Consider the following 25,465-nt stretch of genomic DNA (forward strand, 5'->3'; position numbering starts at 1 on the left):
CCACACCTCAACATTCTCTCAAAACCCTTCATGAGTCTGCTCACTCTTCGGCCGTGCGGTGTCTTCCCACTTCTGACATCAGTGTAGTGAACTTGGTGGTGGTCTGACTCTGAATACAATAACACCACTGTCTGACTCTGAATACCCGGATTTATGTTTATCCATGCAGCATTGTAACAAAGCACTGCAGGTATGATTGAATTCTAGTATAATTCATATCAAATTTGATCTATTGTTTGTTTTATTTATCGTATTTATGGACCTTTGATTTATATAATATTTTAGGTAGAGGAATAGATAACGTAATATATGCAAGCACGCGCCATAGTGCGCATACAGAATCCGCATCATCATAATATTTTTAGGAGGAAAAAGCACCAAACATCACTGAATATCCGACCAACCTCCTTGACGTCAGATAGTTGCCCTTGTATGAGAGAGATGTCGACTTCCTCGAATTTGGGATTTCCATAAGCACAGGAAACAACTTTAGTACATCATTTACTTTTTCGTCCGTCGTTTCCAGGTGAAATGAGGTAAGGACACAAAGCTTTGTCTTGCCCAATTTCGGAATGAAATAAGAATTTGCAGTGTGTGCATTGGCCGCAGAGACCTCTACTTGGAGATACTTTAGATTATGTTTATGTAGGAAACTTCCCCTTATCACAAAACTGCATAGAAAATCGTCGAGGGGCTTTATGTGGCTGAACATTGCGTGACTGTTAACATTCTTTTCAGTAGCCTAAGCCTATTATGCTCATTTATTCCAACGAGCCATTAACCACAACAGGATTTGTCAAGACTTGTTGAGGAGTTTTAGGAAAACACAAGACAAAGTTAAGAATTGAGTCGCGTAGTAGGCTGTATAATGATTTGTTTTATTGCCAAACAAATACATACACATTATTCTTATAATTGTTGTATTCAAATAATGATAATTTATGATAATTTGTTGTATTGTCATGAGCTATTATTATGTTAAATACTGTAAAAGATGCCTTCTTGTGGAAGGTATGCATATCATAATTTTTTATAAATCTTGTATTAGTGTGTATTCTTTTCTTCTCTAGGCTCAGCATTCGACTTGCTTACCTTTTCCTGTATAACCTGCTTCAGTTCTGTGGGCACACATGGATATTTGCAAACATGACAGCCAGGTTTCTCACATTTGGTGGAGGTAAGTTGTCGAGATCAGAGTCAAAACAGCAGAGCTGGATAGTCTAGACCAGGGATGGACAACTTCCACTGAACTCATAACGAGGCGCTGCTGGGGTCTGCTACCGGTGTGCTGATCTCGTTACTACTGTTATTCTTAAGATTTATCATGCTTGATACTCGTGATCGGAAAACCCGGAAGCGTGCTTTAAGTGTCGGTATAGCCTATACTTCAAGTAGGCTACGCGTTACTGCGCTATTACTCAGAGCACATTTTTTATGTTCCTTCATTCATTACGCACATGCAGTCAGAGCCGGCCTTAGCCTTTTGTCATAATTTTGAAAACATTTTCGCATCCCCCTCTTGACAGCTGAGAGAACTTGTTTTCGTTTTTGCAATTTTAAAGCAAGTTTGCTGCATTTCTACACATTTTGCCATGGAGGGGAGAGAAGATTTCGCATTTGATAACAAATTTCATGCAACTCTACACATTTTGCCAAAGGGTTCCCCTATGGGGACAAACCGAAAAACCCTATATGGTTCTACTTAGCACCTCTTTTTTTTTTTACAAGAGTGGAGAAGAATCTAAAAATGTTTGGCAGACAGTCAGTGACTTACATAACGAGGAAAACTGCTGTGGCTGCCAGTAGTTGCCCATCCCTGTCTAGACTCAAGAGCCTATTCATAAATGCTTTAAGAGACTGTATAATGCAGTATGAGTAAAGGTAAAGTATGAACCCGAACCGAATGTTCTTGTTTTCCAGACGCGCTTGCTGACACCTTCTATGCTGTGGGGGTTGTGATGAGTCTATGCCAGCTGTTGTCCGTGCTGGAGCTCTTCCACATCGCTGATGGGATCGAGAAGGCGCGCCTTCTGCCACGGTTTGTTCAAGTGTGTGCCACTGCCAAGCTTAACACTGTGTTCTGTCTCTTTGGAGTCTGGGCCCTGTTCAAATACTACAAAGTGTACCCTTCATCCATTCATTGCGAATTTTCACTTCACCGATTAGACAAAATAGGACCGGTTAGAGCAATTCATCTCTGATTAGTGGTCCTGTTTGGTGTGTACACGAATGTACGTGACTGTGCAAGCAACAAATGGAGATAAGTGATGCACTATGTCATTTTGGAAAGCACAGTATGTCTGCAACAACTTCTGTGGTTGTAGTTCACGACAATATCAAAGACCTCAAAAGTAGTCTAATGCCAATGTTTTCTTGTCCAGGTTATGACCAGAAACTTCCTACTGTTTATGGTGATAGTCAGTCAAGAGGAGATCCAGAGTAAACCGGTTGTGTGTGCACAGTTTTACCTGTGGAATATTCTAGATCTGTTAAGGTATGTATATTTAATCGGAACAAAGACATTAAAAAGGTTTGGGTTGCACATTTTTGTCCTAACGCAGCACTAACATCCGATTCAACTATTCACCTAGCCCTTGATTAGTTAGGCTGGAACAGGTGTGTTGACCTGGCAGTATGGTGCCGTGACAACAACCTTTCCCTCAACCTCAGTAAAACCAAGGAGATAATCATGGACTATAGGCACAGTCGTGAAGCCGTAGACTGTTCTCTCTGCTTCCGCACAGCAAGCGGTACCGGTGCATCAAGTCTGACACCAACAGGCTCCTGAACAGCTTCTATCCCCAAGCGATACGACTTTTAAATAGCTAACAGAATGGCTACACGCACTGTCTGAGTTGACCCTTGTATTTTATTTTTGCACTGTCTCTATGCACACTCACAGGACTCGACACATTCTCGCTCACTGACATGCCAACACACACATGCACACATTAATACTGACTCTACACACACACACACACACACACACACACACACACACACACACACACACACACACACACACACACACACACACACACACACACACACACACACACACACATATAATCATAATTTACACTTCTGTTACTCTGTTGATCATATATCTGTATGCCTAGTCACCTTAGCTCTATACATATACCTTTATCACTTCAGTACAATATCCTTCAGAGAGTTCAGAAAGTGTTCACACCCCTTGACTTTTTCCACATTTTGTTGTGTGACAAAGTGGGATTCAAATTGATTTAATTGTCTTTTTTTTGTACACAATCTACACAAAATACTCTTTAATGTCAAAGTGAAATAAAACCTCTAACATTTGTAAAAGATTAATGAAAAATAAAACTAATATATCTTGATTAGATGAGTCTTCAACCCCCTAAGTCCATGTGTTAGAATCACCTTTGGTAGTGATTGCAGCTGTGAGTCTTTCTAGTTAATATGTCTTTAAGAGCTTTTCACACCTCGATTGTACAACATTTCCATTACTCTTTTCAAAATTCTTCAAGCTCTGTCAAATTGGTTGTTGATCATTGCTGGAAACCATTTTCAGGTCTTGCCATAGATCTTCAAGCAGATTTATGTCAAAACTGTAACTCGTCCACTCAGGAACATTCACTGTCTTCTTGGTGAGCAACTCCAATGTAGATTTGGCCTTGTGTTTTTGGTTATTGTCCTGCTGAAAGGTAAATTCATCTCCTAGTGTCTGATGGAAAGCAGACTGAACCAGGTTTTCCTTGAGGATTTTGCCTGTGCTTAGCTCCATTCAGTTTATTTTTTATCCTCAAAACTCCCCAGTCCTTAATGATTACAAGCATACCCACAACATGATGCAGCCACCACCATGCTTGAAAATATAGAGTGGTACTCAGTAATGTGTTGGATTGGATTTGCCCCAAACATAACACTTTGTTTTCAGGAAAAAAAAGTAAATTGATTTGCCAATAACTTTAGTGCCTTGTTGCAACAAGATGCATGTTTTGGAATATTTGTATTTTGCAAGGCTTACTTCTTTACTGACTTATTTTCCGTTTGGTTAGTATTGTGGAGTAACTAAAATGTTGTATATCTATCCTCAATTATCTCCTATCACAGCCATCAAACTCTGTAACTGTTTTAAAGTCACCATTGGCCTCATGGTGAAATCCCTCAGTGGTTTCCTTCCTCTCTGGCAACTGAGTTAGGAAGAACGCCTGTATCTTTGTAGTGACTGGGTGTATTGACACACCATGCAATGTGTGATTAAAAACTTCACCGTGCTTAAACAGATATTCAATGTCAGCTTTTTTTTACCCATCTACCAATAGGTGCCCTTCTTTGCAAAGCATTGGAAAACCTCCCTGGTCTTTGTGGTTGATTCTGTGTTTGAAATGCACTGCTCAACTGATAATTGTATGTGTGGGGTACAGAGATGAGGTAGTCATTCAAAAACCATGTTAAACACTATTATTGCACACAGTGAGTGAGTCCATGCAACTTATGTGATTTCTTAAGCACATTTTTACTCCTGAACTTATTTAGTCTTGCCATAACAAAGGGGTTGAATACTTATTGACACAAGACATTTCAGCGTTTCATTTGTAGTTAATTTGAAACATATAATTCCACTTTCACATTATGGGGTAATGTGTGTAGGCCAGTGACACAAACATTTAATCAATTTTACATTCAGGCTGTAACAGAATGTGGAACATTTCAAGGGGTGTGAATACTTTCTGAAAGCACGGTGGCTTCTCACTTTCTCTTTTTTATTTCTTGTGTGTTTTTGTTCTACCTTATGTCATTTTTAGTGCTACACTGATATTGGTTACTGCATTGTTGGGTTTTGAGCTTGCATGAAAGGCATTTCACTGTTCTTGTGCACGTGACATTAACACTTGAAACGAGTGTTAAGATGGAACAAAAATGTGCACCACTCCAATGGTTGCTAATGGGTTGACTTTTGGTTCTGTCTGGCATTTGCAGGTACCCCCATGTTCTCCTGTGTTTGATGGGCACGGATTCCTTTGGCATGCTGTGGGCTCGATACACCCTATCCATCCCCATCTACATAGTCTCAGTCATCACAGAAGGTTCATATGTTACTATTATTTTACATAAGAGGCACTCAGTAAGATTTCATTGCCACAGATCAGTGATTATTTCAACTATTAAAATACACCTCCTGGTTTTTGAACTAGATTCTTGCAGGGATGAGAATATGGTTACAAAAAAGAAAATATCTGAATGAACCTGCTGTTTTTATACAGTGGGGGTTTGAGACCAATGCTTTGACACTAAACATTAAACAGTGGTTTTATAGGTTGCTTGGAATGTTATTTTTCTCTCACAGAATTTAGTTCCTGACCAACAGATTCATTAGACTATCTACAGACTCAGGGCTCGTTGCATCTTACGGAATGCCCCTTTAAAGGTCCAATCTGCAGTTGAAACAATAACAAAGCTTCGACCCCATCACTCTTTTAGTAAAGAGATGAGGGATAGAGTTTGAGAAATGTAACCACTCTCAAATGTATAGACAGAGCTATGGATAAAATAACTGATCATCCATGTTATCAAAACCATGTTTTGAGGCTATACAGCGTTTGTTTACATTTATGTTGTTTACAAACATTGCAGTAAAACAAGATTATATGTTGGGTTCTGATGGGGTACAACGGTTGAACTCAGCTCATGAGGCATTTCTAAGTTCTTTTTTTGAGGGGAGAGAGGATAGAGAAATGTAATAGTACACTTTCACTTGGTATGTTTTAATCTCCACTCAGTGTCTTGTTTTATCCTATTACAGTCGGTGATGATGTGTCAGGCGCATTAGTCAGGCGTTGCATGTTGTGAGGAAATAATATTTAGAGCAGACAGGAAGTGAGTTGGCGCAGCAGGCTGACCAAGATATTAAAGTCAGGAAATGGGACACATTCCAACTTCTTTAGGCGCCTGTGTGTGTGTGTTTTTTTAGACAGTACAGAGTACATGCATTTTGCCTAAACAACTTCTGTGTTTTAACAGTAGACCATAGACGTTTTTGCTATTTTGCCTTCCACTTGGTCTATTTTGTGTATCGAAGAGTGTGTGCGAAGAATCTTTCTGCTTTGGTCTTTTCCAGGCATTACCATTCACCAATCACTGCCTTACTTTGAGTCATTGGGAACATACTCATTCCAGCTCAGCCTGCCGGTGTCTGCAGGCATTTACTTCCCTATCCTCCTGAAGGCATACTTACCTTTACTGGCTGTTGGTAAGTTAACAGATTTAGCTTCCTTAGCAGAGCCTAAAGGCGCAAGCTGAATGAAACTGGACGAGCCATTTACAACAAGGGAATGTTTCTGTAATTCCTTAAATGAGTTCCACTATGTCTGACGGAAACAAAACACTGCATTCCACAGTAAGATCCTCATACCAATGTTTAAGCATGGTGGTGGTAGTGTGATGGTTTGGGGATGCTTTACTGCCTCAGGACCTGGATGACTTGCCATCATTGAAGGACCCATGAATTCTGCTCTGTATCAGAGAATTCCAAAGGAGAATGTCAGGCCATCTGTCCGTGAGCTGAAGCTGAAGCGCAGATGGGTCATGCAGCAAGACAATCATCCAAAACACACAAGCAAGTCTACATCAGAATAGCTCAAAAGCAACGCTTTCCAAGTTCTGGAATGGCCTAGTCCAGGGGTTCCTAAACTTTTTTTGTCCCACGACCCCATGTTGATATCTGAAAATCCTCACAACCATGTGAAACAAATTCTGTACTTGACAGCCAATATTTACTTTTTTATTTGGGGCCATGGCAGTCAATTGAAAAACATTCTAACAGTATTTCTGATTGTCTTCTCAGTCAATTGGAAATGAGTCTGACAATGTATCTTATCTCACCACCACTAATGAGATGGGTGTGCTTAATGCATGTCGCGTCGGAGCTTCTCAAAGTCAAGGGGCGTGGTCGACACTGCACTCCTCATCTCCGCTGTCACATCCAACCTGGATCGACATTTGGTTTTAATGCAAATGATTGCGCTGAATACAGCTTCACACAGATATGAGCTGGCGAAGGGTACCATGAGTTTTGTGCTGCTTTCAAGACAACTAGGATACAAGGTCAAATCATGACGTTAGTGATCTTCAAGTCGGTAAGTCGGAGCTCTAAAAAGAGGCCAGAGTTTCCGAGTTGGAATTCCAAGTTTGATAGCTGTTCAAATTGATTTTTTTCCTCTCGGAGCTCATTTTTCCCCCAGAGTTCCCAGTTGTTTTGAATGCAGTGAAGTCGGATGTCAGAGATTTCTGAGTTCCCAGTTGTCTTGAATGCAGTGATTATCAGAGATTTCTTGAGTTGTTTTGATCGGTGATGATTTCTGTATTTTGAAATTTACAAATCTTAAAAAGTTCATTGCTTACAAGCAAAACATTTTGGAATTATGTCAACAATGAACTAAATACAAAAATAGATTTTGGGTGAAATTTTTCATTATTGCTCAAGAGGCCTACCATAGGTCAGGGCTGGCCAACCCTGTTCCTGGAGAGCTACCCTCCTGTAGGTTTTCACTCAAACCCCAGTTGTCACCAACCTAATTCAGCTTTTCAACCAGCTAATTATTAGAATCAGGTGTGCTAGATGAGAGATGGAGTGAAAACTTACAGGACAGTAGCTCTCCAGGAACAGAGAAACAAAACTCGTTCTTAGAGAACTGTGAATGCATTAGGTCACATGACAGCTCGATCAGCTGTTCGAGTTTACTTACGGGCATGTCAACTGAGCCAGGATCACAGTGAAACTTCCAAGTGTTGGGAGGTGAGCAGTCATCACTCGTGTGAGCCGAGGAAAGGGGGCATGGTTCGCTTTTGAAAGACTCTCCAATAAGAATTCTTTCATATGAATCCACCGATTCAGTCACTCATCTGTAGAATGTTTTTTAAATGTATTTCCCCTGCATGCTTGCGTTCAGTTCATTCAGTTTCACAAGTGTCTGTTACATAGGCAAGGATACATTTTATTTTCATTACAGTCTTTTTTACATTTATTTTTTTAACACATCCATTGTGAATGACAACGGTTCCTCTCAATGCGAGAAATCTTTCCAACACTCCCCCTCAATAACCGCCAAGCATGGGTATGAAATAGATCATTGTCATGCTCGGATCCCATATCTCCACATAGTGTTGCCAACTGGCGTGCGCGCAGTGGATTGTGGTTTGATGTAGTTTTACAATCGAAGTTACCTGCTGCAGTACACCTCCGAGTTCTGTTCTCAGGTCTTTTTCCGCCAGTTGCTCTCGGTGTATCCACTATAGCACAGTGGGTGTATCATACAATGCGTCCATACGGCAGAGTGAGAGCGGTTCCGCTATAGATGGAGCCCAATCTGTGCAAAAGCCCACCATTCGAACCCCTGGAATCTGTTTTTTTTTTATCAATAGAGGCACGCAGCAAACTAAATATCCCATGTACCCTTTCATGCTCGGGAATCATGAGACGCATCATCGTCGCATCTGCCGACGTGTATAGCGAACAAAAGTCAATACATGGGCATCTCGGCCCTCACAGCTGACGTCCATTTGGAGAGCTAACCTGGGGAGTTTTGAGTCCAGCTTCAGTTCTCTCTTGATTGCTAGCAATACCATAAATTATTCATTTAACAGTCTTATATAACAATGGTATGAAGCGAGTTTCTGTGCCTCTGCCTCCCCACTCATTGTTTCCACCAAATCAATTGCCTAGCTTTTCACCGTGGGAATGATTTATGTGCAATGGTCAAGTGCTGCCTTTTCCCACTATTTAAAAGGTCGCTCTGGGTTCTTTTAGATTTGAATAATTTTCATTTACATTTTTAAGATGAACCACATTACAGTGATTTTGAGATAAACAATAATATAATCTTTGGAAGTATATGTTTTTCTCCGGATTTTGGAAATTCTCCCGTTACCAGATTTTCATATCAGGTGACCCCACATGTGGTTGCGACCCCTAGTTTGGGAACTACTGGCCTAGTGGTCACTACCTAAACCCAATTGAGATGTTGTGGCAGGACCTGAAACTAGCAGTTCATGGCCGAAAACCCACAAATATCATTGAGTTAAAGCAGTTCCGCATGGAAGTGTGGGACAAAATTCCTCAACGGGGATGTGATAGAGACTGATCGACATTGCAGCTAAAGATGACACAAACAGTTACTGAGTGTAAGGGGGCAATTACTTTTATTGCATAACCTTGTTAATTAAATAAATGAAATAAGTATCAACATTGAGTCATTTGTTCACTCAGGTTCCTTTTATCTAATATTAGGATTTGGTTGAAGATCTGATAACATTCAGTGCCAGAAATACACACAAAAAAATAATAATAATAGAGAACATCAGAAAGTAAGCAAATACTTTTTCACAGCACTTTCACAGCTCCTGTACGGAATATTTTATATTCAACTACTTGCCCTGCCCATGAACAAACCTGCTAACTGTGACAACCTTTTGTCTTTCTAGGGGCTTGTGTAACAGTGTGGCATTCGCTGAGGGCGAGAGAACTGCGTCTTGACAAGTGGAATAAGAAGATTAAAAGGAAATGAGGTGGATTTCTTATTGCAGGATATATGACTTCGGGAGTTACTTAAGAAGGCATTATGACCCAACAGCAAATGAGAACATCTTCCTAAGAAGCCTTCTTTGCACAACATCGCTTTGATGAGGTCACACTTTTGGGAATAGTTGGATAAGCAAAATGTTTATAAACGTGTTCAGTTGAGAAACTTGCTGGTCTCTTCTTCCAAGGCTTGATGTCCAATCTAAGCACTACTTAGTCTAACATGAACAAAGCATCAGAAAATCAGTTTGTGTTAACATCACAAGTGTTTTAATGAGGAACTCAGTGTTGCACAACAAGTCTTTTTCTCAGTAATGTTAGTAAAGCAAACAATTGCACAGTACAATTGGCAGGAATGATACACACACACAGACACACACACACACACACCTTGTCATGGGGGAAAATAGATTGTTTCATGGCCAAACCATCCCACTGTCGAAAGCCCACCTTAAAGCCAGGGCAGGCACAGGGGTGTCTAGACTATCTCCACAAGGCTAGATTCCTTAGTTGCTTCATCCATATTTTATATATACCCATTGATTCCCATGAGTTTTGTTCAATTGTTGTACTTCATCAGAACCCAAAATCTACTCCAATGTAAAAAAAATATATTACCAAAATATAAAATATAAACCAAACACTGTATAGCCTCAAAACATAGTTCAAACTATAATGTTGATATAATGGATGGTCAGTCCTTGCATCCATAGCTCGGTCTATGAATTTGAAAGCGGTTACATTTCTTCAGGCCCATCCCTCAACGTTTTACCAAAACAATCAAGGATTCTAGCTTTAAGCAGGACACCTCAGAGTGGGGGAATTATTCTTCTCCTCCCTCTCAAATTCCATCCCTAACCCCCAAGTCACCTCTGCGGTTGCTACCCTGGGATACCGCCCACAATATACTGCTACATGCAGACCAAGGCAGTGAGTGTTTGAAGCGTCAAAGCTGAAGAAGGTCAGGCTGGGCAGAATGGCTGTGATGTCACTTCCTGTGAGGAAGTTGGCCCAGGTCACCAACCGTACGCTCGCGTCCACACCGCTTTTTTCTTGAAATCCGTGGAGGACTTCAAAGCCAGCAAGGCAGCTGTATAGAAAGGGGAGAGAAATTGCAGTGGGGTGTGAGAAACCAGTGGTCAAAATCAAAAAGCGCTTTTGTCTTGAAATACTGCATGTATTTCCATGTAAAAATGTCTGCTAATTGACCATATTATGAATTGGACATTGAGCTTTGTGGTGCTGTGTCTCACCTTTGGCAGTGTTGATGGAAGTCTCTGACAGACCAGTTTCCGGACCTTCAGTGATGCTGAAAAGCCAATCTATGAACTAAGAACCACACAAAAATAGTTTTCTTATAGGTAAACACCGTCTGCTACCAATTCACTGACATTATTCATCTCTTATTTTGTTTAGAGCAGTGCGTAGTAGTGTCTTTTGTGATCTGTTTCCACATAGTAAACCTCATTGTCATCACACAAACAAAATGATCAATGTGTGGAGGTTGGGGACCTACCTTCTGTGACTGTTCCCTCCAGGGCTCTTTAGCCAATAGCTGCCTCAGGCTGTGGGGCAATCCCAACAGGCATAGTGAGACTGACTGCTCGGCCAGCACGGCGTCACCGTAGAGAGCGTGAGGTAGACCGGGCGGCTCTGACCCCTGCTGCCATGGAAACCACTGGGTCCTAACGCCCAGAAGGAGGGGCATGGTGTGGTCGCCCCAGGAGATCACCGCCGCAGCGAATACCTGGAGCAGGAAGTCAGTGGCCTGCACAGGATGATGGGGTAATGGAGTCCAGGTTATTCAGCCCAAGTATATGCAACACACAAATAGACTACCTGATTTAAAGACTACACACTGTGCACTTGGCAATTAAACGACTATAAAAGCATACCAATGCTAACAAATAGAAGTCAGAAATCATACCATTCCTTGAAATACCACAGCTACAACTTCACGAGGGTCGACATTCCAAAGTAATTCCTGAATGATAGCCATTCAACTACAGACCTGCAGCACATACAGTGACCTCCAAAAGTATTGGGACAGTGACAAATGTTGTTGTTGTTTTGGCTATCTACATTTACATTTACATTTAAGTCATTTAGCAGACGCTCTTATCCAGAGCGACTTACAAATTGGTGAATTCACCTTCTGACATCCAGAATCTACTCCAGCACTTTGGAATTGAAAATATACAATGACAGTGAGGTTAACATGCAGACGATCAGCTTTAATTTGAGGGTATTTTCATCCATATCAGGTGAACCATTTAGAATTTACAGCACCTTTTGTACACAGTCCCCCCATTTTAGGGGACCGAAAGTATATTCAGTGCATTCAGAAAGTATTCAGACCCCTTAACTTCTCCCACATTGTTACTTTACAGCCTTATTCTAAAATTGATTAAATTGTTTTACACACAATACCCAATAATGACAAAGCAAAAACTGTTTTTTTTTGTTAGAAAATATATTGAAAATAAAAAACTGAAATATCACATTTACACAAGTATTCAGACCCTTTGGTCAGTACTTTGTTGAAGCACCTTTGGCAGCGAGATTACAGCCTCAAAACATCTTGGGTATGACTCTACATGCTTGGCACACCTGTATTTGGGGAGTTTCTCCCATTCTTCTCTGCGGATCCTCAAGCTCTGTCAGGTTTGATGGGGAGCGTTGCTGCACAGCTATTTTCAAGGCTCTCCAGAGATATTAAATCGGTTTCAAGTCCGGGCTCTGTCATGGCCATTCAAGGACATTTGGAGACTTGTCCCTAAGCCACTCCCGCGTTGTCTTGGCTGTGTGCTTAGGGTCCTTGTCCTGTTGGAAGGTGAACCTTCACCCCAGTCTGAGGTCCTGAGCACTCTGGAGCAGGTTTTCATCAAGGACCTCTTTGTAATTTGCTCCGTTCATCTTTCCCTCGATCTTGACTAGTCTCTCAGTCCCTGCTGCTGAAAAACATCCCCACAGCATGATGCTGCCACCACCATGTTTCACCGTAGGGATGGTGCCAGGTTTCCTCCAGACGTGACGCTTGGCATTCAGGCCAAAGAGTTCAATCTTGGTTTCATCAGACCAGAAAATCTTGTTTTTCATGGTCAGAGTCCTTTCGGTCCCTTTTGGCAAACTCCAAGTGGGCTGTTATGTTCCTTTTACTGAGGAGTGGCTTCCGTAAGGCCACTCTACCATAAATGCCTGATTGTTGGAGTGCTGCAGAGATGGTTGTCCTTCTGGAATGTTCTCCCATTGCCACAGAGGAACACAGCCTGGAGCTCTGTCAGAGTGACTAATGGGTTCTTGGTCACCTCCCTGACCAAGGCCCTTCTCCCCCGATTGCTTATTTTGGCTGGTCGGCCAGCTCTAGGAAGAGTGTTGGTGGTTACAAATATCTTCCAATTAAGAATGATGGAGGCCACTGTGTTCTTGGGGACCTTCAATACGGCATACATTTTTTGGTACCCTTCACCAGATCATGGCTTGGGTTTTGCTCTGACATGCACTGTCAACTGTGGGACCTTATATAGACAGGTGTGTGCCTTTCTAAATCATCTCCAATCAATTGATTTTACCACAGGTGGACTCCAATAAAGTTGTAGAAACATCTCAAGGATGATCAATGGAAACAGAATGCACCTGAGCTCAATTTCAAGTCTCATAGCAAATGGTCTGAATATTTATGTAAATAAGATATCAGTTTTATATTTTTAATACATTTGCAAGAATATCTAAACCTGTTTTCTCATTGTCATTATGGGGTAGTGTGTAGATGAGGATGTGTTTAAAATAATTGAATCCATTTTAGAATATGGCTGTTAACTTAACAAAATGTGGAGAAGGGGAAGGGGTCTGAATTCTTGCACCGTATGTGTATTAAAGTAGTCAAACATGAAGTATTTGGTGCCATATTCATAGCACGCAATGACTACATCAAGCTTGTGACTATTTGTTGGATTCATTTGCTGTTTGTTTTGGTTGTGTTTCAGATTATTTATACCCAATCGAAATAAAACATTTATTTTTAAATTTAAATTTTACCTTTATTTTACTAGGCAAGTCAGTTAAGAACAAATTCTTATTTTCAATGACGGCCTAGGAACAGTGGGTTAACTGCCTGTTCAGGGGCAGAACGACAGATTTGTACCTTGTCAGCTCGGGGATTCGAACTTGCAACCTTTCGGTTGTGGTAAATAGTGTGTCTTTTTGGAGTTACTTTTATTGTAAATCCGAATTGAATATATTTCTAAACACTTCTACATGAATGTGAATGCAACCATGATTACGGATAATCCTGAATGAATTGTGGATAACCGAGAATAATGATGAGTGAGAAAGTTACTGTCCCAATACTTTGAGCTCACTGTACCAACATCACACCTGCACGTGAACTCTAAACATACCAGCTGTCCCATGTATCAATTCACACACACACATGCACACACACACACACACAGAAATAACACAGCACCTGTGTATGTGTTTCTGAGAATAGTGTTCAAATACTTTACTGACCTGCCTGGTGTCTCCACACTTGACAGCGGTCGCTCCGTAAGCAACATTTCTTATGAGTCCCATCAGCTCCAAAAGCCACTCCATTCGTTTGGACACACCTAGAAAGTGTACTTGTTATAAACCAGGGTTTCCTTCTAAACCTGCACAAGCACACGCGATCCAACTAATAAAGAGAATGGAATCGCAAAGTATTTCAAGTCACGTCTGCTTTTGCAGCTAGAACGAAAACAGGAGTACTTCAGGAGTACTTCAATGACCAATAAACGATCAATGCAGTATATTACAAACACTTTACAAATACCCCTGACCCCCCTTGGCACTTCTATAGGTCTAAAAGGTCAGATCAGTTCAAGGACAACGTTGAAATCCGCCAGCCCTGAAAGCTGATTGGTTGCTGGGCTGACCTGTGTTGGGGCTGGCGGCCAGACGGCATTGGTAGAAAGTCTGCAGGAGGAGCCAGCCCACCTTGTGGCTGGACCAACCCCGGAGCACGGCCGCGATGACATCGTTAAGGCCCAGGAGTGGCACTCGGCCCTGAGAGGTGAGGTGAGCCAGGATGAAGCTGGTCTTCTCCATCTGTTCCTGTAGAGGAGGCAATAGAGCAACACACCACTCAAAGAAGGGATGTGATCGATATCGGACAAAATAGAAACGCAACACGAAGACAACATTGGTTTTGGGGAATGCTGATTTTAATGACGCATGGCGTGAGGCGACAATCAGTACCTCTGTGACTTGGGCGATGCGGTCGATCTCTGTGTCAGCCAACTCGGACAGACATTTGGAGACTCCCACGTACAGGTGCACCTCTTGGTCCTACAATAAACCATGGACATACAACTCAGTGCATGGTCGATATTCAATAATGCTTAGTGATCACTGGTCTTGCACACACAGCCATTTCTTGTCGTGTGATTGACTAAGAAGAATAAGTGACAGGTGTACTTGTCTAAAAAAATAAAGATTTCCCTGCCTGTATGTGGTTGGGGAGTATGTTGAAGATCTTCTCTATAGTAGTACACAGGACGGCCCAGACGGTGTTGGGCGGGTTGGGGAGGGCCATGGCCTGTGCCAGGCCCCGGAGGAGGGACAAACAGATGGCCAGGCGCTGGGGCCGGACATCCTGCTGGAACTGCTGCAGACCCAGGGTCTCCAAGTAAACCTGAAGCTTGTCCTCCGACACGTGCTTCATCCATACAGAGAGATTGTCGTACAGGTGACCTCGCGTCCACATCTAGGGGGAAGAGAACCGTGGAGGAAGAATGAATGGAGGGCTCGCACTCTTCACTTCGGGGGGGGGGGTTATTTCAAGCTGTAATGTCTGGCCAAACAATAATTGACCAATAAACTTCCAGGGAGAAAATGAAACCCATAGAACTTTGACCATTCACTGACATTCAGAATTGAAAATCCCTGAATGGCATATTCATAGAGGATTACAAACAGGGTTATGGAGGACTCACACTAAGACTGTGGACCAGGGGAGGGCTCAGCCACACCCCCAGGAAGAGAGATGCACTCTGGGAAGACTGGGCTTGGTTGGATGCCAGCTCTATACATTGGTGTTGGACCACCTCACCTGTTGGGAAAATAACATGTATTTTGCTAATCCATGATTGCTAGGCTTTCACTGTGTGTGTGTGTGTGTACATATTTATCCTTTCCTACTGAGATGAACATTTATTTTACAAGGAGGCCATATCATTTATCTGCGTGTTTGTGAAGTGTATGACTATGTGGAAACAGATAGGTGGGGAGGGTATCACAGTACCAAAGTTGAGCCTCATGAGAGGGGACAGGATGGCGCTCCAGTTGACAGGGGGGTACTGGTAACTCCCTCCCACTGTGGCCAGGGAGGCCAGGGCTGTCTTCACCAGGCTAGGGTGGGCAAACTCTGGACCTTTCTTTCCTGCCTCGGTGAGGAAGTCCACAGCAGACCTGATCACACTCTTCTCTGGGAGGTAACTGAAGTCCTGGGGCACTGAGAGAGAGAGAGAGGTGCTTGACTAAGCTTTTTTCCATGCATTGGAAGGGGCAGGATTTACACGTTTAGCACGACTCCATTAGTTGTGTTACACGGGGCAAGCTAAGTCTACCTAAAGTATTTATAAGAAAATACTGAGTCATGCATAGAAGTACATACAGTCGTGGCCAAAAATATTGGCACCCTTGCACTTTTTTTCAAGTAACTCACAATTTTCACCAAAAAGAAGTTGAAATTGACCAACGTGTTTGGTCTCCACAATTAATTTCATTATTAATATTACAGAATGTTTGTTTTTCATTCAGAAAATAAACAAATGGCATTATTGATACCCTAGACTTAATATTTGGTAGCATAGCCTTTAGTCACAATTACTGCAATCAAGCGCTTCCTATAGCCATCAATGAGCTTCCTGCACCTTTGTACTGGCAGTTTGGCTCACTCCTCTTCTGAGAACTGCTTCAGTTCTCCCAGATTTGAAGGGTGCCTTCTCCCAACTACTGTTTTCAGATCTCTCCACAAGTTTTCAATGGGATTTAGGATCTTGACTCATTGCTGGCTACTTCAGAACAGTCCAGAGTTTTGTCTTGAACCATTCCTGGGTGATTTTTGAAGTGTGTTTGGGGTCATTGTCCTGCTGGAAGACCCATGACCTTTGACAGAGACCCAGCTTTCTGACACAGGGTCCGACATTGTGCTCCAAAATGCCTTGGTATTCTCCTGATTTCATGATGCCATGCACACATTCAAGGCACCCAGTGTCAGAGGCAGCAAAGTAACCCCAAAACATCACTGAACCTCCTCCATGTTTGACTGTAGGGAAGGTGTAATTTTCGTTGAATACTTCCATTTTGTTTTCTGTAAACAGAGACATGGAGTGCTTGGCCAAAAAAAACTAATTTGGTCTCATCTGTCCAGAGGACATTCTCCCAGAAGGATCTTGGCATGTTCAGGTGTGTTTTGGCAAATTGCAGTCTGACTTTCTCATGTCTCTCTCGCAGCAGTGGGTTCCTCCTGGGTCTCTTACCATATAATCCCCTTTCATTGAGTTGGCGACGGATGGTGTGAGTTGAAACTGTCATACCTTTGTGTCCAATGGTCCGCTTGAGTCTGTGTGGCAGTTGATCGAGGTGCATCGAGGTGCATTCTCCACCATTCAAACAATCCTTTGCTGCAATCTTCCATCAAGTTCTCTTGCGGCCACATCCAGTGAGGCTGGCTACAGTGGCATGGGCCCTAACCTTCATGATAACATTACGTACGGTGGAAACAGGAACATCGAGGTCTCTGGAGATGGACTTATAGCCTTGAGATTGTCAACGCTTGGCTACAATCTTGTGTCTTGACCTCCTCAGCTAATTCTCTGGTTTTCTTTCTTTTCTCCATGCTCATTGCGGTAAACACAGTGACACATAACAGGAGAACGAGTCCTTTTCTCTATTCAAACTGGTTGAATGAGTGATTTTTATATTGCAGACACCTGCAACTCACCACAGGTGAGTTCAATTCCAAAGTAAAGGAAAATTACCTGCTTGAAATCTAATTATTTCTAACTACTTAAGCTAACATTCAGATTTTTTTTGTTTTGTTCAACTGCAAACCAAAGACATGCATATGTGGATACCATTTTTTTTTTATCAACAGGAATGGTGCATTATTTGAAAAAAGTGCACGGTTGCCAATATTTTTGGCCACAACTGTATAGAACATTGGTCACCAACCGGTTGTTCGCGATCGACTTGTCGATCTCTAAACAGTTCTAGTCGATCGGCAAACATTTCTGTAAAAAACCCAACGATAAAGCCTTGTGTTTCTACTTTTATGTTTTATTTGTCTCGGGCTGTTGGTGGTAGGTGCAGCCATTTCAGCTGCCTTGCGCGCCGGGTAGGCAAACTGTTGCCATTTCATGTCTAAAGGTACAAACTCTGCCTTCCCGGTGGGCCTGGAGAGGAAATCAATTGCACTATGTTCCCGCTGGCCAATCAGATTGCTCAGATGACAGAGTCTGCAATAATGAAGCAGACATAAAAGAAAGCTACGCCAAAATTGATACTGTGAGATTTCAAAACGTTTAAAAGCATTACTAGAGAGAGACGGTCAACGAATACAGCAAAGAGCTGCTGTTTTTTATGAGTGTTCTTACTCAGCACTGTCAACACTTTGTATTCAACACTTCTATAATCCATAAAATTCCTGTTCTTCCTAATTTCACTCAGCGCTACAACAAGCAGTGCAGCAGTAATGAATGAGAAGGAAAGTGTATCTACAGTCGTGGCCAAAAGTTTTGAGAATGATACAAATATTAATTTCCACAAAGTTTGCTGCTTCAGTGTCTTTAGATATTACTATGCAATACTGAAGTATAATTACAAGCATTTCATAAGTGTCAAAGGCTTTTATTGACAATTACATGAAGTTGATGCAAAGAGTCAATATTTGCAGTGTTGACCCTTCTTTTTCAAGACCTCTGCAATCCACCCTGGCATGCTGTCAATTAACTTCTGGGCCACATCCTGACTGATGGCAGCCCATTCTTGCATAATCAATGCTTGGAGTTTGTCAGAATTTGTGGGTTTTTGTTTGTCCACCCACCTCTTAAGGACTGACCACAAGTTCTCAATGGGATTAAGGTCTGGGGAGTTTCCTGGCCATGGACCCAAAATATCAATGTTTTGTTTCCCGAGCCACTTAGTTATCACTTTTGCCTTACGGCAAGGTGCTCCATCATGCTGGAAAAGACATTGTTCGTCACCAAACGGTTCCTGGATGGTTGGGAAAAGTTGTTCTCGGAGGATGTGGTGGTACCATTCTTTATTCATAGATGTGTTCTAAGGTAAAATTGTGAGTGAGCCCACTCCCTTGGCTGAGAAGTAACCCCACACATGAATGGTCTCAGGATGCTTTACTGTTGACATGACACAGGACTGATGGTAGCGCTCACATTGTCTTCTCCGGACAAGCTTTTTTTCTGGATGCCTCAAACAATCGGAAAGGGGATTCATCAGAGAAAATGACTTTACCCCAGTCCTCAGACTGCTGAGGACTGGGGTAAAGCAGTCTGTCCCTGATGTTTTTCCTGGAGAGAAGTGGCTTCTTTGCTGCCCTTCTTGACACCAGGCCATCCTCCAAAAGTCTTTGCCTCACACCTACCTGTTGCCATTCCTGAGCAAGCTCTGTACTGGTGGTGCCCCGATCCCGCAGCTGAATCAACTTTAGGAGACGGTCCTGGCGCTTGCTGGACTTTCTTGGGCGCCCTGAAGCCTTCTTCACAACAATTGGACCGTTCTCCTTGAAGTTTTTGATGATACGATAAATGGTTGATATAGGTGCAATCTTACTGGCAGCAATATCCTTGCCTATGAAGCCCTTTTTGTGCAAAGCAATGATGACGGCATGTGTTTGATTGACAGAGGAAGAACAATGATTCCAAGCATCACCCTCCTTTTGAAGCTTCCAGTCTGTTATTCAAACTCAATCAGCATGACAGAGTGATCCCCAGCCTTGTCCTCGTCAACACTCACACCTGTGTTAACGAGAGAATCACTGACAGCTGTCAGATGTCAGCTGGTCCTTTTGTGGCAGGGCTGAAATGCAGTGGAAATGTTTTTTTGGGGATTCAGTTGATTTGCATGGCAAAGAGGGACATTGCAATTCATCTGATCACTCTTCAAAACATTCTGGAGTATATGCAAATTGCCATCATACAAACTGAGGCAGCAGACTTTGTGAAAATGTATATTTGTGTCATTCTCAACTTTTGGCCACGACTGTATAGGCTTGCGTTGTTGTTATTATTAGCGACTTGGGTCTTTTTTAATATCAAGGAATATTTCACTTTCTCTGTTTATAGGTGTAACAACGTGAATTTGTACATGAGGCAGAAATAATGCGGTGTGACTCAAGTTTCCCCATCAGCTGGAAGACGGTGTCCCTTTTTTGGTCAGTGTCAGTGGAGGAAAGGGAGAGCGGAGGGATGTTGAGAGACGGACCCTCAGTCTGCTGCTCTCTCCCTCCGCTGAGACTGACCATCAGATGCAGGCACCAGCCCAGTAAAATAAAAATATAATTATTTAAATGTATGCTCACTCTGCTGTGCATCACAAGTACTACACCAATGGCTCTATTACCGGTGTGATCATATAGCCTACCTCAAATTTTGAAATATAGTTTTAATGTCCCGAACAGCAATGCATTGGCAGGTCAATTCAAGCAAAGCCAGTATGTGGTGATGGTGTATTGGGCCAATAGCTTACTGCACAAACCTAATTTCCTCAGTATTGTTTTTAATTGGTTAATGTTGCATAGGCTTACATTTTTTAAGTCATGTTAATGAAAAAAATCAGAGAGGTAGATCTCTGGCATGCATTTTGATTCAGAAAGTGATCTTGACCCAGAAAAGGTTGGTGACCACTGGTATAGAACCACTGAATGATTGGATCTCTATGAAGCCACAAATCTCTAGGTATGTTAGGTCTGAGGCATGTTGTTGTGTGGTCCTTACCTGCTGTGCGGCTGTGGCTGGTGGACATGTGGGCCAGGTGGAGGTGCCCCACCAGACAGGCACTGTTAGACTGCAGCCCGATGGCCCCTGAGAATGTGATGATCTACAGGTGAAAGACAGGAGCATTGTTAGTTTGTTGCTTGTTTCTTGCTTTATGCATGTCCCTTGTGAGCTGTTAAAACAACATCCTCTTGAAGGACAGTAAACGTCCTCAATCAATCAACGTTCTTACCTGTGTGATGGCCCGTATGACCTCGTTCATTCTGGACTGCTGCTGGGAGGACTGCTCAGATTCATTCTTCAGCTAGAAGGGAGAGAACAGACACACATTGTCACTTTTTACAGAGAGGAAGAGAAAGAGAGGCCCACTTGGGCATAAAAATCAGTCTCCCACCAGCAGGTGACGTTGTTTCGCCAAGCAAGGAGTTTTTGTATGGAGGTCAATGAGAGTGTGTCGAATTTGGTCCCCCAAAAAATATATGGCTTATTTGCTAAGTGAGGTTTAATGGATCTAATAGAAGTTGTCATGCTTAAGTTGTTACGAGTGTACTGATATAAGTAGAACACGTGACATCCTGGCAACTTTGAGAAGAAATACTTTATATCGGAGTTGTTTCGAGATGGCCATGCATATTGATGACATGAGGTTAGTAGCACAGCATCTCTCTCCATTGAATTCAGGCAGTTTGACTTCAACAACTTTCATTGAATATTCAAAAAAGGAGATGTATCCGCCAATCCAAAGAAAGGATAGGTGGGGGCTAGACAGCCTGCCGTGCTGCTTTGTGGACGACGACTCCCTTTGTTAGGGCCGGGGAGACATCTTGTGAGTATATCCATACTCTTTGCTTATATTCACTTAGAACACACGCTACCATTGCACATGTAAAGCCATAAATAGGTGTTTGGCTCTATCTATCTAGGGGGAAGTTTTTGAACTGTTCATTTGGGAGGATTACCTTTTGTATGTGTACAGTACAGCACTGCATTTTTAAGTTCGATTCCACTAACCCCATCCCAAATGTAGGAAGACTCACCTGAAGGATGCCAGTCTCTGATCCCACCAGAGCCACCAGGCCGTTGACAGCAGCCAGCCTCTGCATGGTGGGACAGCCCTGCAACACAGGGGAGGATAGCCCACTCAATTAATTACAGCCGGACTCACACTGTTCATTGGCATGAATCACTTGCGATGCCAGGCCCATTGTTTAAAATAGCTTGTTTGGAACATTTGAGTTGGAACAAGGTAAACGTTTGCTCTGCCCTGGTTGTCGCTCCAGTACCTCAGCCAGTAGGATCTTGATCCAGGCATCCAGAAGGCGGGGTTGGATGTCCTCTGCCTTGCCGTGGCCGCAGGATGACAGACCATGAACAACCAGGCCAAGAGCCAATGAGAAACCTGGAGTCTGGACAACACAGGAAAGACGTATAGTTGTAGATTAACAACATTACACACACACACACAAACCTCGCACACTCATGAAAATGTACCATCTCACCTGCTGGCTCTCCTCTGTCATGCTACGGAGAGTGCTCATAATCTCCTCTGATTTAAGGGCATCAACTACCCCTCCACTGAAGGCTGCCACCCCCACACCTGCTACAGAGTAGGCCAACACCTTGGGAGGGAGGGAGGAAAGGAATGAGGGAAGGAGATAGCAAATGGACATTTAAATGTTTTAAAATAATGATTTATAAAAGGTGAGCGAGGACACTATAAATATTATCCGTTAATAACCTTCTAAATTATTTATTTAAGGGAAGACATCGTTATGAATCCTGTTTCAGGTGTCAAATCTGACCCTACAGAGTAAAATAGCAGTGAATGAGATATAAACTAATATGAAGATTTGGGCCATACCTCCTGCATCATGCGACCCTGACTGCTGCTGTCCCCCTGTAGGGCCTCCAGCAGCTTGTCCAGGGTGAGGCCCACACGGGCGCGGTGTTCTGTCTGTCCACTGCCACTAAGAGCCCCCAGCACCAGGCCTAGTCCCAGCACACAGCCCGCACTGGAGAAAGGAGAGGTAGTGGAAAACGGACGATAGTAGGGGAGTACATTGTTACACAAACGGAAAGCTTGCCACCTCATACACACGCATGCGCACATACAGCGCGTTTGGAAAATATTCAGACCCCTTGACTTAACATTTTCTTACATTTTTGCAAATATTTTATAATTATAAAACTGAAATATCACATGTACATGCAGTACCTTTCAAAAGTGTGGACACGCCCACTCATTCAAGGGTTTTCCTTTATTTATAATATTTTCTACATTGTAGAATAATATTGAAGACATTTAAACTATGAAATAACACATACGGAATCATGGAGTAACCAAAAAAAGTGTTAAAGAAGCCACCCTTTGCCTTGATGACAGCTTTACACAGTCTTGGCATTCTCTCAACCAGCTTCAACTGGAATGCTTTTCCAACAGTCTTGAAGGAGTTCCCACATATACTGAGTACTTGTTGGCTGCTTTTCCTTCACTCTGCAGTCCAACTCATCCCAAACCATCTCAATTGGGTTGAGGTCGGGTGATTGTGGAGGCCAGGTCATCAATTCCACAAATTAACTTTTAACAAGGCACACCTGTTAACTGAAATGCAAGTGACTACCTCATGAAGCTGGTTGAGAGAATGCCAAGCGTGTGCAAAGCTGTCATCAAGGCAAAGGGTGGCTATTTGAAGAATCTCAAATATATTTTGATTTGTTCAACACTTTTTTGGTTACTACATGATTCCATGTGTATTATTTCATAGTTGTTGTCTTCACTATTATTATACAATGTAGAAATTAGTAAAAAAGAAAAACCCTGGAATGAGTAGGCGTGTCTAAACTTTTGACTGATACAGTAAATATTCAGAATCATTGGCAGCGATTACAGGCTCGAGTCTTTTTGGGTATGACGCAACAAGCTTGGCACACCTGTATTTGGGGAGTTTCTCCCATTCATCTCTGCAGATCCTTTCAAGGTCTGTCAGGTTGGATGGGCAGCGTCACTGCACAGTTATTTTTTATGGTCTCTCCAGAAATCCTCGACCGGGTTCAAGTCCGGGCTCTGGCTGGGCCACTCAAGGACATTTAGATTTGTCCAAAAGCCACTCCTGTGTTGTGTTGGTTGTGTGCTTAGGGTCGTTGTCCTGTTGGAAGGTTAACCTTTGCCCCAGTCTGAGGTCCTGAGAGCTCTGGAGCAGGTTTTCATCAAGGATCTCTCTGTAATTTGCTCCGTTCATCTTTCCCTTGATCCTGACTAGTCTCCCAGTCTCTGACAATGAAAGACATCCATACAGCATGATGCTGTCACCACCATGCTTCACCGTAGGGATGGTGGCAGGTTTCCCCCAGAAATGATTCTTGGCATTCAGGCCAATCTTGGTTTCATCAGACCAGAGAATCTTGTTTCTTATGGTCAGAGTCCTTTAGGTGCCTTTTGGGAAAACTCCAAGTGGGCTGTCATGTGCTTTTTATTGAGGAGTGGCTTCTGTCTGGCCACCCACCATAAAAGCCTGATTGGCGGAGTGCTGCAGAGATGGTTGTCCTTCTGGAAGGTTCTCCCATCTCCACAGAGGAAGTGAAGCTCTGTCAGAGTGACCATAGGTACTTGGTCATCCCCCTGACCAAGGCCCTTGTCCCCTCTCCCGATTGCTCTGTTTGGCCGGACAGACAGTTTTAAGAAGAGTCTTGGTGGTTCCAAACTTCTTCCAATTAAGGATGATTCAGGCCGCTGTGTTCTTGAGGACCTTTAATGCTGCAGAAATGTTTTGGTCCCCTTCCCAAGATCTGTGCCTCGACACAATTCTGTCTCGGAGCTCTATGGACAATTCCTTTGACCTCATGGATTGGTTTTTGCTCTAACATGCACTGTCAAATGTGGGACCTTATATAGACATCTGTGTGCCTTTCCAACTCATGTCTAATCAATAGAATACACCACAGGTGGACTCCAATCAAGTTATAGAAACATCTCAAGGATTATCAATGGAAACAGGATGCACCTAAGATCAATTTCAAATATCATAGCAGGGTCTGAATACTTATGTAAATAAGGTATGTTTAAAAAAAAATGTTTTTAATAATTAGCCAACATTTCTAAAAACCTGTTTTCACTTTGTTATTTTGGGGAATTGTTTGTAGATTGATTGTTTTTATTTTGATGAATTTAATCAATTTTAGAATAAGGCTGTAACGTTAACTAAATGTGGAAAAAGTCAAGGGGTCTGAATACTTTCCGAATACACTGTATAAGATGGTAGGGCAGTGTCAAACCAGCCATTCTCATATTTTATATTTATTGAACACTTTTTTAGATGCAATTCAGACACACTCACTTGTACTCCAGGTTGCTGTCAAAGCAGCAGGCTTCCAGAGTGTCTAGAGAACTCATCAACAGCTCTGTGATCTTCTGACCTGACACATCACTGAACCAGAGAGATAGAAGGAAGGAACAGAGGGAATGCTTTGGAAAAACACAGAAACACAATAACACCCGATGACATCCAATGTCACAATACAAACAAACACGCACGCACACACACCTCAAGAGTCAATTCTCACACACACACCACCCCATCTCTACCCCCATGGCAAGCCTCCTACCTGAGCCTCTCCTGGTGCAGGCAGGACAGCAGCATGCCCAGGGCCAGGCCAGAGTGGAACTGGACGGCCTGGGAGTCGTCTGCGGTGGGCGAGCCGGGAAGCCCCGCCCTCAGGGTGGCTAGGACCTGTGGCACGCTGTCCTTGTGCCAGGCAACCAGCACGGGCACCACCAGGGACAGGGCCAGGGCGGCACAGGAGCGGGCGATGGCACTGGCCGTGTTCTCTCCCGAGTAGGACCGCTAAGTAGGATCAGTAAGTTGAAGAAAATACGAATTAAACAATAAAAAAAATATAAGCCGACCCA

General features: G+C 42.8%; 2 protein-coding genes across 5 annotated transcripts in view; one reads left to right on the forward strand and one right to left on the reverse strand.

Moving 5' to 3' along the window:
• The first annotated feature begins 398 nt into the window (after window positions 1-398).
• Window positions 399-9,554, forward strand: hacd4 (3-hydroxyacyl-CoA dehydratase 4). 2 transcript variants are annotated; one of them, XM_064931711.1, is made up of 7 exons: window positions 399-536; window positions 1,049-1,177; window positions 1,921-2,048; window positions 2,382-2,494; window positions 4,966-5,072; window positions 6,104-6,235; window positions 9,466-9,554. In XM_064931711.1, the coding sequence occupies exons 2-7, from the start codon at window positions 1,147-1,149 to the stop codon at window positions 9,546-9,548; spliced, it is 594 nt and encodes a 197-aa protein (XP_064787783.1). In that variant the 5' UTR covers window positions 399-536; window positions 1,049-1,146; the 3' UTR covers window positions 9,549-9,554. The 2 variants fall into 2 exon arrangements, with proteins under 2 accessions (XP_064787783.1, XP_064787782.1); XM_064931710.1 differs by having other exon boundaries at window positions 1,071-1,177.
• A 979-nt stretch (window positions 9,555-10,533) lies between these two features.
• The window catches only part of focad (focadhesin), a 93,078-nt gene continuing 78,146 nt past the window's right edge, over window positions 10,534-25,465 (reverse strand). For all 3 annotated transcript variants that reach the window (XM_064931707.1, XM_064931708.1, XM_064931706.1), the window contains 17 exons: window positions 25,162-25,400; window positions 24,894-24,983; window positions 22,421-22,571; window positions 22,059-22,178; window positions 21,843-21,965; window positions 21,597-21,674; window positions 20,792-20,863; window positions 20,560-20,662; window positions 15,846-16,055; window positions 15,538-15,653; window positions 15,048-15,308; window positions 14,801-14,890; window positions 14,479-14,656; window positions 14,075-14,172; window positions 11,079-11,330; window positions 10,816-10,891; window positions 10,534-10,652 (listed from right to left, as the gene is read on the reverse strand). In XM_064931707.1, the coding sequence (XP_064787779.1) occupies window positions 10,579-10,652; window positions 10,816-10,891; window positions 11,079-11,330; window positions 14,075-14,172; window positions 14,479-14,656; window positions 14,801-14,890; window positions 15,048-15,308; window positions 15,538-15,653; window positions 15,846-16,055; window positions 20,560-20,662; window positions 20,792-20,863; window positions 21,597-21,674; window positions 21,843-21,965; window positions 22,059-22,178; window positions 22,421-22,571; window positions 24,894-24,983; window positions 25,162-25,400 (2,331 nt within the window). In that variant the 3' untranslated portion in view covers window positions 10,534-10,578. The remainder of the gene's footprint in view (window positions 10,653-10,815; window positions 10,892-11,078; window positions 11,331-14,074; window positions 14,173-14,478; window positions 14,657-14,800; window positions 14,891-15,047; window positions 15,309-15,537; window positions 15,654-15,845; window positions 16,056-20,559; window positions 20,663-20,791; window positions 20,864-21,596; window positions 21,675-21,842; window positions 21,966-22,058; window positions 22,179-22,420; window positions 22,572-24,893; window positions 24,984-25,161; window positions 25,401-25,465) is intronic.

This window comes from Oncorhynchus masou, chromosome 23 (genome assembly GCF_036934945.1).
Source record: "Oncorhynchus masou masou isolate Uvic2021 chromosome 23, UVic_Omas_1.1, whole genome shotgun sequence".
Lineage (NCBI taxonomy): Eukaryota > Metazoa > Chordata > Actinopteri > Salmoniformes > Salmonidae > Oncorhynchus > Oncorhynchus masou.